This window comes from Silurus meridionalis, chromosome 22 (genome assembly GCF_014805685.1).
Source record: "Silurus meridionalis isolate SWU-2019-XX chromosome 22, ASM1480568v1, whole genome shotgun sequence".
Lineage (NCBI taxonomy): Eukaryota > Metazoa > Chordata > Actinopteri > Siluriformes > Siluridae > Silurus > Silurus meridionalis.
Genome location: NC_060905.1, coordinates 281,597 through 298,800, shown reverse-complemented (window position 1 = coordinate 298,800; position 17,204 = coordinate 281,597). Strand labels below are relative to the sequence as shown.

Genomic DNA, 17,204 nt, shown 5'->3' with positions numbered 1-17,204 from the left:
CCTTGATTTGCGCTTTAGTTAAATCCCACCACTGCTGTAGGAAGTTAAAAGCTCCTTCTCCAGTTTAAAACAATTCCATAAAAAAATAAAAGACTCTCTAAAATGAGCATCTTCTAAAAGTGCAGTGTTTAAACACCAGTAGCTTCTCTTAGGTTTAATATTCTTTTTACTGATGGGGCACTGAACCATACAGTGATATGAGATGCCTACTGGAAAAATAAAACACTTTGTAAATAAGTCAGCTGATGCTTAAAACCATAACATCTATCTAATCTTACCAGGGTGAGCTTCCACCATCTCCCACAGGCTCTTACGGGAAGCTACATGAGGTTCTGCATGATTTCTGTCTGTATTTTCTGCTGTACAATTAAAATCACCTCCCAAAACTACAAACTCTGCAGTGCTGCAGTTTAAAATCACATTGTTGAGTTTGTGTAAAAACTTCATTCTCTCCACTGCACTGGTGACGTCCACACAGATACACACTAAAACCTCCTTCTCATCAAAACATTTACTTTTAAAAGCCTCCCGTTTAAAACTTCGTCTACAGTGTAAGAAACAGGAATAAAATTGTGATTAAAAAGCAGCAGCACCACTAAGTGACGTGTTGTGATTTAAAATCACCAACCCGTCCCACTCCTTCACCCAGTCAGCAGCGTTCCTGCTGTCGCTGTGGGTCTCCTGCAGCATAACAACATCCACACGCTTCTGTCTTATAAACTCATAAAGCTTTACTCTCTTTCCATATTCCCTCGCTCCATTTATATTAAAACTCGCAATATGGATCTTTTTTCATTAAAATTAAATAAAAGTAGACCAAACAAATGGCTAAAAAAACTTAAAGTAAAACATGTCACACACTCTTTCAGTCTTCACCTGAGTTCTCCCTATTGACCTTCGTTATCAGATTCTTCAGTCTAAAAATTTCTTGATCTAAAATGTTTTATATCGTGTATAAACTGTTTACGGTTCGCCCCAAGCTCAGACTGTAGACCAGAGCTCCACTAACGACATAACCACTCCAGAGAAGCCCTGCTCGGCCGAACCGGACCAGGAGAAGGACTACGAAACTGAAAAAGTCCCAGTGGACTCTGGAGCAGTGCTGGAGCTGCCACACACACACACCTCTACACACACACACACACACACACTCCTCTACACTTACACACACACACTCCTCTACACTTACACACCTCTACACACACACACACACCTCTACACACACACACACACACACACACACACACACACACACACACCTCTACACTTACACACCTCTACACACACACACACACACACGCACTCCTTTACACTCTCACACACACACACACCTCTACACTCACACACACACACACACTCCTTTACACACACACACACACACACACACACACTCCTTACACTCACACACACACACTCCTTTACACACACACACACACACACACACACACACACACACTCCACACACACACACACTCCTTACACTCACACACACACACACACACCTTTACACTCACACAGAGAGAGAGAGAGAGAGAGAGAGAGGGGTGACAGGAAGAGAGAGAGAGAGAGAGAGAGAGAGGGGTGACAGGAGAGAGAGAGAGAGAGAGAGAGGGGTGACAGAAAGAGAGAGAAGAGGGGTGACAGAAGAGAGAGAGAGAGAGAGAGAGAGAGGGGTGACAGAAAGAGAGAGAGAGAGAGAGAGAGAGAGAGGGGTGACAGAAAGAGAGAGAGAGAGAGGGGTGACAGAAGAGAGAGAGAGAGAGAGGGGGACAGAGAGAGAGAGAGAGAGAGAGAGAGAGAGAGAGAGAGGGGACAGGAGAGAGAGAGAGAGAGAGAGAGAGGGGTGACAGAGAGAGAGAGAGAGAGAGGGGACAGGGAGAGAGAGAGAGAGAGAGAGAGAAGGGGGACAGGGAGAGAGAGAGAGAGAGAGAGAGAGAGAGAGGGGTGACAGAGAGAGAGAGAGAGAGAGAGAGGGGTGACAGGAAGAGAAGGATATGGATTATTAAGTCTCCTTATTGTTGTATGAAAGTTAATGTCACTGTGCAGTTGAGACTCTGGTGAGATTCACTGTGCAGTTGAGACTCTGGTCCACAAACCTGAGAGAACATGTGAGAGTGAGGAAACAACAGCATACAAATGTATGCAGCCTTCTGGATGAACATTTTGATAAACAGATGTTTTTCTCTGAAAGAGGAACTAATTTAGACACAACATTCAGCATAACTCTGAAAACACACCCTCACTAATTCCTCAATTAGTCTCAGCAGTGGGCACAGGAGAGAGGGGCATGTCTGCATCTCACCTTTCAGCTAGCTCTACACTGGATTTTACAAGGACTTTGTGAAAAAAATCGAGCCTGCAGCGGATAATAATAACTAATAACTCACACTTAGTGTGCACGAGGGCACGAACTGCATGTTCTTTCCCCAGACACAGAAATCATGTGGGTCGGTGCCTGAGATAAGTTACACACAGGATTTCACACATTTCTTGAGAGACTTACTACACATGATTTTCTTTATATATATATATATATATATATATATATATATATATATATATATATATATATATATATATATATATATATTTATTTGTTGTATCTCCATGTCTCTGTGATGCATCACTTACTGCTTAATTGCATCAGTTCAGTGAAGTGTACACCTGTGTGTATACATGCAGAAACATGCATCTTTCCTCTCATTGCGTGTACTGAGGGTGAAATGAACATAAATAAAATTAAAATCAGAAATATTTCAGTGCACAAACAATAAATAAGAAAATGATCATTATATCCAGTTTAACAGTAAAACTATCAGTGAGGGGTTTGGATCAGTTCTTGACTTGTCCACCAGGGGGAGACACTTTCTGATGAACACTTCCTGGGTGTCTTACAGAAATGTGTTACTTTTTTGTAATTTTCTGTGTTCCTCCTCTTGTTGCTGTAGGCCATCGTTGGTCTGATCCGTAACTTGGCGCTCTGTCCAGCTAATCAGGCACCACTAAGGGAGGCAGGCGCAATACCACGGTTGGTTAACCTTTTGCTGAAGGCTCATCAGGACCTACAGCGACTCAGCACAAAAAACACCTACCAGGTAATCAGCTATCAGCTACTGAGGTCATCACCGGGTAAGAAACACCATCAGCTACCTTTAATTGATCCATTCTCAGTGTAAGTACAGGAGAGGAGTGAGTGTGGGTTTATCATATTTTATTTCCGTTTACATCTCAGAATAATTTTGTTTGTTTTGTGTGTGTGTGTGTGTGTGTGTGTGTGTGTGTGTGTGTGTGTGTGTGTGTGTGTGTGTGTGTGTGTGGTCTTATTTTTACAAAGTCTGCTGCCACAGTTTTTATGAGGGCAGTTTGCATAACTCCAGAGTGTTATGAAGAGAGTTCCTCTTTGCTGTGAAAATGAATTTAATCCCCAAAAAAAAACATTTCCACTGAATTTCAGCTCTTCCACAAAAGGTCCAGCCAACATCATGTCAGTGATTCTGTCGTTCACCTCATTCTCATAATTCATTAATTCTCTTGTGTATTACCTGATTTACATATGGTTGAAATGACAATAAAAGCTTCTTGATTTAACTTAAACCGTGAGAGTGTTGATGAGGACGAGGCTGTGGATCACGAGGCTGTGGATCACGAGGCTGTGGATCACTCCGTCATGCTGAATGAGAATAACAGACTGGACAGGAGGGGATTTGCACATGAAGATACTGCTGCTAATAATACTGCACCTTAAACAACCCTTTATTGGCTCATCAAGTACTTCAAGGAGAGCGGTTCAGTTGTTGTGAATAAGACGTCAGGGCACCCAAGAAAGTCCAGCAAGCACCAAGACCATTTTCTAAAGTTGATTTAGCTGCGTGATTGGGGCCCCATCAGTGCAGAGGTTACTCAGGAACGGCAGCAGACAGGTGTGAGTGCATCTGCACAGTGAGGTGAAGACTTTTGTAAGATGGCCTGGTGTCAAGAAGGGCAGCAAAGGATCCACTTCTCTCCAGGAATAATTTCAGGAACATACTGATATTTTGCAAACGATACAGGGATTGGACTGCTGAGGACGGGGTAAAGTCATGTTCTCTGATGATTACCCTGTATGCTTATTTGTGCCATCTGGAAAAAAGCTTGTCCAGAGCATAAAAGATGAGGCTTCCATAAGTCCTGTGTCATGCCAACAGTAAAGCACCCTGAGACCGTTCATGTGTGCAGTCGCTGCTCATTCAAAATTTTGCCTGAGAACACAGCCATGAACAACTTCTACCAACCATCGAGAACAGTTTGGTGATGAACAGTGCCTTTTCCAGCACGATGGAGCTCCTTGTTACAAGGCAAAAGAGATAAATGAGTGATTCGGGGAGCAAAGCATCGAGATTTTGGGTCCATGGCTGGGAAACTCCCCAGAACTTAATCCCATTAAAAACTTGTGGTCAATCCTCAGGAGGCAGGTGCTGTCGAAACTCAGACCCCATGTCTTAGCAGACATCGATTTAGTGGCTTATGGTTCAAATCAGTTTTAGCTATTCACTAATTAATTATTTATATTCTTTAAAACTTTAAATAATACATAAAGTAAATCAGATTTATTGCAGTCAATTCAGCTCTGGCCCAGAGAGCCTTCAGGAGAAAACCTCTTGAACATGCAAGTGTGAAGTCAAATAAAAAAAAAAATCCCCTGTTTTTATTTTCCACACCCTGCAAAATGTTCATATTTTCTCTAATAACACCACATAAACAATTTATATTCTCCAATAATCTCCGGACTTGCGTACTCCTCCTATTCGCTTACGCACATTCTGCTAAATTCACCCCTTTACTTAAAAGCCTCGTTTATCTCCAGATAATTATAATTTACATGTAGTAACAATATCCCTTGATAGCACCTTTCACAAACCATCCCCCACAAATATCACCCCTTTTTCTTAAAAAAACATCTGGGGTGTTTCCTCTGTCTGCAAATCATCCTGTTTTGTTTACACTTTGTCTAGGAACGTCTTATTTTTCGCATCTTGGTTTAATTAATTCTGGTTTAAAAAAAAACAAACAGGGCTTTAGTTTTCACATACCAACTCTTTTCTACAAATGATTTTCCTGTTTTTGTACCTCTCTTCTATTTCTTAGCTTTTTTTTTTTAATCTTCTCTGTTCTCAAAAATATTTCTTGTATTTTATGAATACTATAGTCCTTCTTTATATGGAATTTCCTGTTTTTCTCTCATCCGGTCTGGACTTCAAGCTTATGCTCTCATAGAAACATCTTTCTTACTGTGTGTCTTGGGCATTGAATCTTTTATACAATTCTCACAACTTTTCTCCTACATCCTTACCTCAGAGAGTGTGGAGAACTCACCATTTACATCAACAAACTAATAGCAATCGGTCAAATAAGACCTGAGCCAAGAGAGAGCTGTTCCCTTTATTCCAACAACATTCTCAAGTCCAGCAATTACTTTGTTATTGCACTAATGGACTGTCTACACAAAAACTTATACTCATTTGTACACTTACTCTTCTTTGTATTGCTGCTCACCATTAACTTATAACCACTGTATATATAACCGTTTCCTGTTTATAGTAATAGTATACAGATACACATCTGTAAATTACTGTTTATAGTCCTATTGTTAAGCGGTAGATATGGAGGCGGAAGCCAGAATATCAGCAAACCGTGTTTATTAACAAAAAAGGCAGAGCCAACACAAAATCCCCGCAGTGCTAGGGATAATCCGTTGGGGCGCTCCGGGAGCACGGCCCACAAAGTCCTGAACTGGCGAGAGGCAGTCCATAAATACAATCCACAGTGCGTTACGGAGGAAGCGCGGCGTGGAGGCAGCAACGGAGAAGCGTTGGCAATCCTGGGTGCGCTTTGGAAGGTAAAATCAGCTGTGGAGAGAGCGAGGAGTCCGGGAGGAAAAGGTACGTAGCATACGCGATCACACATACCACAATGAACCTACAATAACGGACACCGAGTGTGGGAGAATGTGGGGTTTATGTAGGGACCCGGCTGGAACCGCCACGGAAGGACCTGAGGCGGAGCTACACCCCTGTGGGGAGCTGGAACGGCACAATGACAATGAGCCCAATGCGGAGGCCAGGAACGGATCGACGCCCCCACAAAGGCCTGGAACTGAGCCCCTTCCACCACGGAAACCCGGACCGCACGGCGACCTTGGTGACAACCGGAGGCAGGGTGGAGCTCTCGATGGGGCTTACGGGCTGGAAGACCCCCTGGACGGAGACCGGAGACGGAGAGATGCCCATGATGGAGAACAAAGGCCGAGCCGCACCCTCGACGGAGTCCCGAGGCTGAACCACGCTTTCAGCCAAGTCCTGGCGCCAAACAACCTCCTCAGCGGGGATCGGAGGCCGAACGATGCCCTCTATGTTGACCGGGAGCGGAACGACGCCTTGGTGGAGCTCAAAGACAGAGCGACATCACGATTGGGTGGCTCTGGAAACGGTCTGTGTCTGAGTTTTGGGCAACGATGGAGCTCTCCACAGGGCCTTCACCCACTGCTCCACCCTCAGAGACTTCCAGCAGAGCCATGGTGCCTCCACCAGGACCTGGGCCGGTGGCACGACAGGAGAAGAAGCAGGCTGCTTGGGAATGCTGAGGTTTGACAACCGCCAAAGGGGTGTGGCAGGTGGATTCCTCCCCAAAGGAGCGACACGGATGCCCCAACCCACAGAAAGCCCGTGGGCCGGAACACTGGAGAAGGGCCTCCAATCGTCCAGGGTCGAAAGGGACCCGGCTGGAACCGCCACGGAAGGACCTGAGGCGGAGCTACACCCCTGTGGAGAGCTGGAACGGCACAATGACAATGAGCCCAATGCGGAGGCCAGGAATGGAGCGAAGCCCTCGGCGAAGACTGGAGTCGGAGAGACGTCCACCACAGAGACTCGAGCGGAATGACGCCCTCGGCGGAGATTGGAGGCGGAGAGACGCCCACCACACAGGCCTAGAGCCGAGCGTTGCCCTGGGCGGAGACCGGAGACTGAGCGACGTCTGCCACGGAGGCCCGGAACTGTGCGATGTCCACCGCGGAGGTCTGGAGCAGGAGGTGTCCTCCAAGGAGACCCGGAAAGGCGTGACATCCCTGGCGATGACCAGAGGCTGGGCGAACCCTCGGCGGCGACGGAGGCAGAAAGATGTCTCCGTGAGGATAGGGACCCAGCAGCGCCGCAGCAGAGTCCGGAGGCTGAGTGACCCCAAAGCGGAGAGCAGCGGCTGAGAGACGCCTCGGTGGTGTCCAGGGGCGAGCAACGCCCACTGTGGAAGCCCGGGCAGAGCGATGTCCTCTGCGCAGATCTGGAACAGCGAGGTGCCCACCCTGGAGGCCAGGAACGGATCGGCGTCCCCACAAAGGCCTGGAACTGAGCCCCTTCCACCACGGAAACCCGGACCGCACGGCGACCTTGGTGACAACCGGAGGCAGGGTGGAGCTCTCGATGGGGCTTACGGGCTGGAAGACCCCTGGACGGAGACCGAGACGGAGAGATGCCCATGATGGAGAACAAAGGCCGAGCCGCACTGACGGAGTCCCGAGGCTGAACCACGCTTTCAGCCAAGTCCTGGCGCCAAACAACCTCCTCAGCGGGATCGGAGGCCGAACGATGCCTCTATGTTGACCGGGAGCGGAACGACGCCTTGGTGGAGCTCAAAGACAGAGCGACATCACGATTGGGTGGCTCTGGAAACGGTCTGTGTCTGAGTTTTGGGCAACGATGGAGCTCTCCACAGGGCCTTCACCCACTGCTCCACCCTCAGAGACTTCCAGCAGAGCCATGGTGCCTCCACAGGACCTGGGCGGTGGCACGCACGGGAGAAGAAGCAGGCTGCTTGGGAATGCTGAGGTTTGACAACCGCCAAAGGGGTGTGGCAGGTGGATTCTCCCCAAAGGAGCGACACGGATGCCCCAACCCACAGAAAGCCCGTGGGCCGGAACACTGGAGAAGGGCCTCCAATCGTCCAGGGTCGAAAGGGACCCGGCTGGAACCGCCACGGAAGGACCTGAGGCGGAGCTACACCCCTGTGGAGAGCTGGAACGGCACAATGACAATGAGCCCAATGCGGAGGCCAGGAATGGAGCGAAGCCCTCGGCGAAGACTGGAGTCGGAGAGACGTCCACCACAGAGACTCGGAGCGGAATGACGCCCTCGGCGGAGATTGGAGGCGGAGAGACGCCCACCACACAGGCCTAGAGCCGAGCGTTGCCCTGGGCGGAGACCGGAGACTGAGCGACGTCTGCCACGGAGGCCCGGAACTGTGCGATGTCCACCGCGGAGGTCTGGAGCAGGGAGGTGTCCTCCAAGGAGACCCGGAAAGGCGTGACATCCCTGGCGATGACCAGAGGCTGGGCGAACCCCTCGGCGGCGACCGGAGGCAGAGAGATGTCTCCGGTGAGGGATAGGGACCCAGCAGCGCCCGCAGCAGAGTCCGGAGGCTGAGTGACCCCCAAAGCGGAGAGCAGAGGCTGAGAGACGCCCTCGGTGGTGTCCAGGGGCGGAGCAACGCCCACTGTGGAAGCCCGGGGCAGAGCGATGTCCTCTGCGCAGATCTGGAACAGCGAGGTGCCCACCCTGGAGGCCAGGAACGGATCGACGTCCCCCACAAAGGCCTGGAACTGAGCCCCTTCCACCACGGAAACCCGGACCGGCACGGCGACCTTGGTGACAACCGGAGGCAGGGTGGAGCTCTCGATGGGGCTTACGGGCTGGAAGACCCCCTGGACGGAGACCGGAGACGGAGAGATGCCCATGATGGAGAACAAAGGCCGAGCCGCACCCTCGACGGAGTCCCGAGGCTGAACCACGCTTTCAGCCAAGTCCTGGCGCCAAACAACCTCCTCAGCGGGGATCGGAGGCCGAACGATGCCCTCTATGTTGACCGGGAGCGGAACGACGCCCTTGGTGGAGCTCAAAGACAGAGCGACATCACGATTGGGTGGCTCTGGAAACGGTCTGTGTCTGAGTTTTGGGCAACGATGGAGCTCTCCACAGGGCCTTCACCCACTGCTCCACCCTCAGAGACTTCCAGCAGAGCCATGGTGCCTCCACCAGGACCTGGGCCGGTGGCACGCACGGGAGAAGAAGCAGGCTGCTTCGGGGAATGCTGAGGTTTGACAACCGCCAAAGGGGGTGTGGCAGGTGGATTCCTGACACCTATAATACCATTTTATTTAATGTAACCTTTATTTATTTAAATCATGTAAACACGGTATATCCTGCACTTGCTGCTGTTGCACTCTGTTTAGACCCAAACTGCATTTCGTTGCCTTGTACATGTGTAATGACAATAAAGTTGAATCTAATCTAATATAATTATGATCAATGGTGTGAAAAGCTGCACTGAGGTCGAGCAAAACAAGTAAAGAGACAAAACCCTGATCAGAGACCAATAACAGTCACTTATGGTGAGCAGAACTGCTGTGCCACAACCTTTTCTAGAATCTTGGAGATAAAGAGGAGGTTTGATATTGGACTGTAGTTGGACAGCTGACAGGGTGAAGGTCAGGTTTCTTAATTAGGGGGTTGATACTGCAGTTTAAAGGATTTAGGTACAAAACCAGTGCTAATGGAAGAGTTTATTATTTTAAAACAGGTTCAATTCCCTCTGGAATGATCTGTTTGAGGAAACTTGTAACACTGCAAATATTGACTCTTTGCATAAACTTAATGTAATTGTAAATAAAATATTTATGAAATGTGTGTAATTATTCTTCAGTATACCATAGTAACATCTGACAAAAAGATTTAAAAACACTGAAGCAGCAGACTTTAATATTTGTGTCATTCTCAAAACATTTGGTCGCAGGTGTATAATAGTGTGTTAATGGTTAAAACACAGTGTGTGTGTGTGTGTGTGTGTGTGTGTGTGTGTGTGTGTGTATGTGAGTGTAGATCAGTTTGTGTTAGCGGTTGTGACTCGGTGTGTGTGTGTGGTGTGTGTGTGTGGTGAGTGTAGGGAGTGTGTATTTGCGGTTGTGACACGGTGTGTGTGGTTGTGTATAGAGGAGTGTGTGTTAGTGGTCAGTGGTATAGAGAACATCGTCTCTGCCTCACTCATGAACAGTGCTATAGTGGTTTTCTAAATAATGTTGATGCAATGGTGAAAATACAAACATCCCATAATTGACTTGCATTAACCTTCTCCATTAAGTCTACAAAATAGTAACTATCGGACAGGTAGGATTTAAACCAGCTTAATGCCTGTCCCTGAATGCTGATGTAATTCTGTAAGCGATCCAGGAGAAGATCATGATCTATAGTGTCGAATGCAGCACTAAGATCTAATAAAACCAACAGCGAAATGAAGCCTTGGTCTGAAGCTAAAAACAGGTCATTAGTGATTTTAACTAGAGCAGTTTCTGTGCTATGATGGAGCCTGAAACCTGACTGAAACTCTTCAAAGATATTGTTCTCTTGTAAGTGGGAACAGAACTGGGCAGATAGATATTCTTTCTTTCTATCTATCTATCTATCTATCTATCTATCTATCTATCTATCTATCTATCTATCTATCTATCTATCTATCTATCTATCTATCTATCTATCTATCTATCTAAATGCACAGTTGAAACCAGATATTTACATACACTTCAGAAAAAAACACAAAAACTTTTATTTCTTTACTGTCATACATTAAATCAAAGTAAACTTTTTCTGTTTTAAATCAATAAATATTAACATATTTTTTGCATTTGTTAAATGTCAGAATCGAGCGAGGGAGAATTTTTATGTATTTTTATTATTACTTTCATCAAAGTCAGAAGTATACATACACTTTTTATTGTTTATCGTGCCTTTAAAAAAAGAAAAACTCCAGATGATTCCATTCTGAGCTTAAGAAGCCTCTGATAGGTTAATTGTTTCCATTTGAGTTAATTGGTGGCACACCTGTGGATGCATATAAAGGCACACCTCAAACGCAGAGCCTCTTTTTTTGACATCATGGGAAAATCAAGAGAAATCCACCAAGACATCAGAAAAAGAATTGTTGACCTCCACAAGTATGGCTCATCTTTAGGTGCAATTTCCAGATGCCTGAAGGTCCCACGTTCATCCGTTCAGACAATAAAACGCAAGTATAAAAAACATGAGAATGTACAACCATCATACCGCTCAGGAAGGAGACGGATTCTGAGTCCCAGAGAGGAACGTTTTTTGTTGCGAAATGTGCAAATCAACCCCAGGACAACAGCAAAATATCTTGTGAAGATGCTGGCTGAAACTGGTAAGACAGTGTCATTATCCACAGTAAAACGAATACTTTACCGCCATGAGCTGAAAGGTTACTCTGGGAGGAGAAAGCCATTACATAAAACCACCATAAAAAAGCCAGACTACAGTTTGCAACTGCACATGAGGGAAAAAAATCTTAATTTCTGGAGACATGTCCTGTGGTCTGATGAAAATATTTGGAGGAAAAAGGGCAAAGCTTTGAAGCCTCAGAACACCATCCCAACTGTCAAGTATGGGGGTGGTAGTATAATGTTGTGGGTCTGCGTTGCTGCAGAAGGGACTGTTGCACTTTACAAAATAGATGGCATCATGAGAAAAGAGAATTATGTGGATATATTAAAGCAACATCTGAAGACATCAGCCAGGAAGTTAAAGCTTGGGCGCAAATGGGTCTTCCAAATGGACAATTGTAACCCAGATCCAAATTAGGGATTAATTAAAACACCCATGATTTCAGGAAGTTAACCAAATATACTTTTTTTAACTGGTCAGATAATAGGTCTTATTGCTGATATTCAATAATATTACATTTACACTGATTTGAATATGATTAGTCGAACTTACCCAATTAAATTACAGCATTTCTCTGCTGATGTGGATCAACCAATTAGCTAAATTTTAGAGGTGATGGTAACTCTGCCCAAAAAAAAAAAAAAAGGGGGGGAGGGGGGAGTGCGAGTTGGGGTGAACTTGAGAAAAAAAAGGAGAAAAAAATAGAATTCGAGCAAAGCCAAGAATAAGGAGAGAAAATTTTTATCAAATTTAGATTTAAAATCTTGATTAAAATTTGTTAAAGAACTGTACTTAGCTAAATTGGTTTTTGTACAAGAATAATATTTTTTTCCTTTTCCACATTTGGAGATTTGACCTTGGAGGTTTTTTTTCTGCGTTTGATTCGGACTCGGTTTGAAACAGTTCACTACGCAGGACTAAACTGATGGCGAGCCACCCACAGAACAGATCGGATTAAAGTTACTTTGGATTTACATTGGATATACCTTTTTGAGTTTTTTTTTTTTTTGCAAATACAGTGGAACCTCGGGTTACGAATTTAATTCGTTCCGGTACTTTATTCGTAACCTGAAAAGTTCGTATCCCGATACAAATTTCCCCATAATAATGAACAGAAACTTCGGTAATTCGTTCTGGACAACCAAAAATATTACTTAAATAAAAATAAAGCCAATATTCACTAATATTATTTACTTTTAACATGTTATATTAAAATCATACCACATAAAACATACAAAAGAGGAAAAGATCTTTACCGGTACTTTCCTTTGAGAAGACTAGCTGCAGGAGACGACGTCAGAGAAGGGGAGGAGGAGAGTTATTGTTTGGAAGGAGAATCTTATTATATTATATTATTTATATATTATTATATATTATATTATAGAATATTAAAGACAGTGTTATTAACACGAACGCTGAGACAATTGTTGCATTAGAGGGAAAATGAGAGCTGTTTCTTTAAGGCTACTATCAGTTGGTATTGAAGTCCAGAGTGAAATTCATTATGGGTATTGTACTTCGGAAAAGACTGTAACCCTGCTAATCTATCTTCATAAAAACAAGTAAAGTGGTTATGCATCGGCTAATGTTGTCCATCTCATCATTCCACGAGCATCAACTAACGAGTTGTTACGCTGCTGCCGGGAAAAGTTCAAGCGGAAAAGTAACACGAAGCTCTCGCTAGGGACACAGGACGCTAACTGATGTGACGAGCTGCGTGGATAGAGCAAAAACAACCAACTTGCCTGCGATTTTTTGGTGAGCGACGTTCGTATCCCGATATATTGTTCGTAACCAGGGGCAAAAATTTTGATGAACTGCGATTCGTAACCTGAATTATACATATGCCGGGGCGTTCGTAACCCGAGGTTCCACTGTACTTCATAATTGAGTGAACGGAGCACTGGAGCAGTTGCTCATTGTGTGGATCGAGAGGTTAAGAAAACGATTACGGATCTTTTCGGGTTCACCGGGACTCTGAGATTTTGTTGATGGGGTATGGACATCTAAAATTGTAATGATTGTTCAGTAAATGGTGTTTGGATTTAACTATTCGGATTGATTTAACTGATTGAACTTTTGTTTTATGTATGATATTTACCTGAGTTACTTTTTGCATGGTGAAAGGGTTAAGTATCAGGGATTTTTGATGCAAACTGTTCACTAACCAAAGAAGGAAAAATCTAACAAATACAGGGAAATATTATCAGTCTACTAATTTATTTTTAAAATTCTTGCTTAATATTGACTTTGAAACTGTCCATCTTATTTTTTTTGTTCCCCCTCTTTTCCTCAGTACATAGAAAGTTATATTCGAGTTATATTCTGCTGCCGTACAATTGCATAAATTCACATTTTTCCAAATCGGTGTGTGTGTTTTCCTGCCTCCTGTAGCACCTAAATCTTCTGAAGGCCCTGTGACTTGGTGAAATCTAAGATTATTATGTGTTACTTACCCTAATAGTACAGTTGTGTCACACTAGTGTTACACAATGGCCCAAAGCATACCTCCAAATTAGTTACAAAGTGGACAACAAAGTCAGGGTATTGGAGTGGCCATCACAAAGGCCTGATCTCAATCCCATAGAAAATCTGTAGGCGGCACCGAAAAGACGAGTGCGAGCAAGAAGGCCTACAAACCTGACCCAGTTACACCAGTTCTGTCAAGAGGAGTGGGCCAAAATTCCAGCAAACTATTGTAGAAAGCAATATTTCTGTCTATCTATTGAGTCAATCTCATACCGTCGGGTGTAAAATACAGTATGACAAAATAAATGATTGTAATAAGTCAAGATCTCTCTGTCTCTGTTTCTTTCTCTCTCTCTCTCTCTCTCTCTCTCTCTCTCTCTTTCTCAGGATGGAGTTAGTATGGAGGAAATAGTTGAAGGCTGCACAGGAGCTTTACACATTTTGGCGAGGGATCCGATTAACCGGAGTGAAATCTCCAGCATGCAGACCATCCCTCTGTTTGTACAGGTGACCATGTGTGTGTGTGTGTGTGTGCGGTCCTACAGTGTTCTAATCTGTGTACAGGCTGATAATGTTGTGAGAGCGTCATATCGAAGTAGTTGTTTGTTCCTCTATGATCTATGAAGGTGTGGTTTAGCTCCAGGGTTCATGTGTAATAAAACATACCGCTTCCTCACATCTTGTGATGTAGATGTGAGGAAGTAACCAGATATTCACCAGGGTTCCTCATGCCTTGGATCTCTGTCTCACTCTGTCCTTGTGTATCTTTTGTCTCACTCTGATGCGATCATCTATAGTTGTTATACTCGTGTGTTGAGAGCGTGCGGCGCGTCTCAGCAGGAGTTTTATGTGAACTTGCTCTGGATAAGAACTCGGCTGAACTCATTGATGCTGAAGGAGCTTCTGCCCCATTAATGGAGCTTCTGCACTCTTCTAACGAAGGCATAGGTGAGTAACACACACACACACACACACACACACACACACACACACACACACAGAGTTATGTAATCCAGTAATCCAATTATAAGTGTGTGTGTGTGTGTGTGTGTGTGTGTGTGTGTGTGCGTCGGATACAGCCACCTATGCTGCAGCAGTGCTCTTCAGAATCTCAGAGGACAAAAACTCTGACTACAGGAAGAGAGTATCAGTGGAGCTCACACACTCACTGTTTAAGCACGACACACACGCCTGGGACATGGTGAGTGTCAGTGGAGCTCTCTCTCTCTCTCTCTCTCTCTCACACACACACACACACACACACACACACACACACGATAAATTAATGTATGTGTGTGTTTGTGTGTGTGCTCCTGCAGGCACACAGCGCATTGACCCTCGATCATGGATACATGCAGGATGGTAAGCACACACACACACACACACACAGACACACATACACACACAAACACTGCACACCGATACACAGAGACACACACAAACACACATCTATACACAGATAAACACTCACATACCACAGATACAAACGCACACAGATACAAACACACACCGATACACACACACACACTCAGATATACACAAACTCAATATACACAGATACACATACATACACACACATTCACACACAGATACACACAGACTCACACACAAACACATATACAGATACACATATACACACACACAAACACATACACAGACTCAATTAAACACACATGTATATACACAGACAGATACACAACTAAAGATATACACACACAAACACCAACAGATATACACACAGACACATACACCAGAATACACATATATAAATACAGATGCATACACACACAAATACAAATACACACACTCAGCTATATACATACACACACACACACACACAGATACACACACACCCCCCCACACACAGATAAACATAGACAAATACAAACCCGATTCCAAAAAAGTTGGGACACTGTACAAATTGTGAATAAAAACAGAATGAATGATGTGGAAGTTTCAAGTTTTAATATTTTATTCAGAACACAACATAGACGACATCTCAAATGTTTAAACTGAGAGAATATTTCATTTTAAGGGAAAAATAAGTTGATTTTAAATTTCATGGCATCAACACATCTCAGAAAAGTTGGGACAAGGCCGTGTTCACCACTGTGTGGCGTCCTCTCTTCTCTTAATAACAGTCTGTACACGTCTGGGGACTGAGGAGACAAGTTGCTTGACATGACGTTCCAGTTTTCCAAAAAGAACTTCAGATTTTGATTCTTCTGACCACAGAACAGTTTCCACTTTGCCACAGTGCATTTTAAATGAGCCCTGGCCCTGAGAAAACACCTGAGCTTCTGGATCATGTTTAGATACGGCTTCTTTTTTGACCTATAGAGGTTTAGTCGGCGATGGTGAATGGCACGGTGGATTGTGTTCACCAACAATGTTTTCTGGAAGTTTTCCTGAGCCCATGTTGTGATTTCCAGTACAGCAGCATTCCTGTATGTGATGCAGTGGCGTCTAAGGGCCTGAAGATCACGGCATCCAGTCTGGTTTTCCGGCCTTCACCCTTACGCACAGAGATTGTTCCAGATTCCCTGAATCTTTGGATGATATTATGCACTGTAGATGATGAGAAATTCAAACTCTTTGCAGTTTTTCTCTAAAAAACTCCTTTCTGATGTTGCTCCACTATTTCTCACCGCAGCATTGGGGGAACTGGTGATCCTCTGCCCATCTTGACTTCTGAGAGACACTGCCACTCTGAGAGGCTCTTTTTATACTTTTTCATGTTGCCAGTTGATCTAATAATCTGCAAATTGGTCCTCCAGCTGTTCCTTATATGTACATTTAACTTTTCCGGCCTCTTATTGCTACCTGTCCCAACTTTTTTGGAATGTGTAGCTCTCATGAAATCCAAAATAAGACAATATTTGGCATGACATTTCAAAATGTCTCACTTCAAATCAAATCAAATCAAATTTTATTCATTACATACACATACATACAGGGTACGACATGCAGTGAAATGCTTTGTACGATGGTCCGGCATGAGGGAAAAGGATGGGGGAAAAAGAAAAGAAGGCAGATAAATAAAGTATAAAGTATAAAGTATAAAACACTATATAAAATAAAATATAAGAATATAAAGATATAAAAGATATATAAAGATATATGTATGTGAAACAAAGAGAAAAAGATGTATATACAAAAAAATTATTTTGGCAGTAAACAATGTGTAACTAAGTGTAAACAATAGACAATTTTAGTGGTGAGTTGTCCATAAAGTGTGTGGTATGGTGTGGTGTAAAGGTCCGTAAGTGTCCGTGTGCGGTATTGTGTGGTATAAAATAAAATATAAAGTGCACTGTGCTGTGCGAGTCCAGAGTTTAAAATGTCGTAGTGCGAAAGTTGAGATCTGTACAGAGAAGAAGTGTGATAATGGAGAGAGTGGGCCAGTTTTTAGATCCTGGGTGTCTCCTGGTTTAAACACTGAATGGCCTGTGTGGAGAAGCTCCTCCAGGTGTAGAA

At 44.3% G+C, this 17,204-nt stretch overlaps 1 protein-coding gene across 2 annotated transcripts in view; it reads left to right on the top strand.

Annotated features, from left to right (window-relative positions):
• The window catches only part of LOC124376118 (junction plakoglobin-like), a 30,926-nt gene that overhangs the window by 6,700 nt on the left and 7,022 nt on the right, over window positions 1–17,204 (top strand). For both annotated transcript variants that reach the window (XM_046835052.1, XM_046835051.1), the window contains exons 10-14: window positions 2,949–3,095; window positions 14,115–14,234; window positions 14,525–14,675; window positions 14,807–14,928; window positions 15,047–15,089. In XM_046835052.1, coding sequence (XP_046691008.1) covers window positions 2,949–3,095; window positions 14,115–14,234; window positions 14,525–14,675; window positions 14,807–14,928; window positions 15,047–15,089 — 583 coding nt within the window. The remainder of the gene's footprint in view (window positions 1–2,948; window positions 3,096–14,114; window positions 14,235–14,524; window positions 14,676–14,806; window positions 14,929–15,046; window positions 15,090–17,204) is intronic.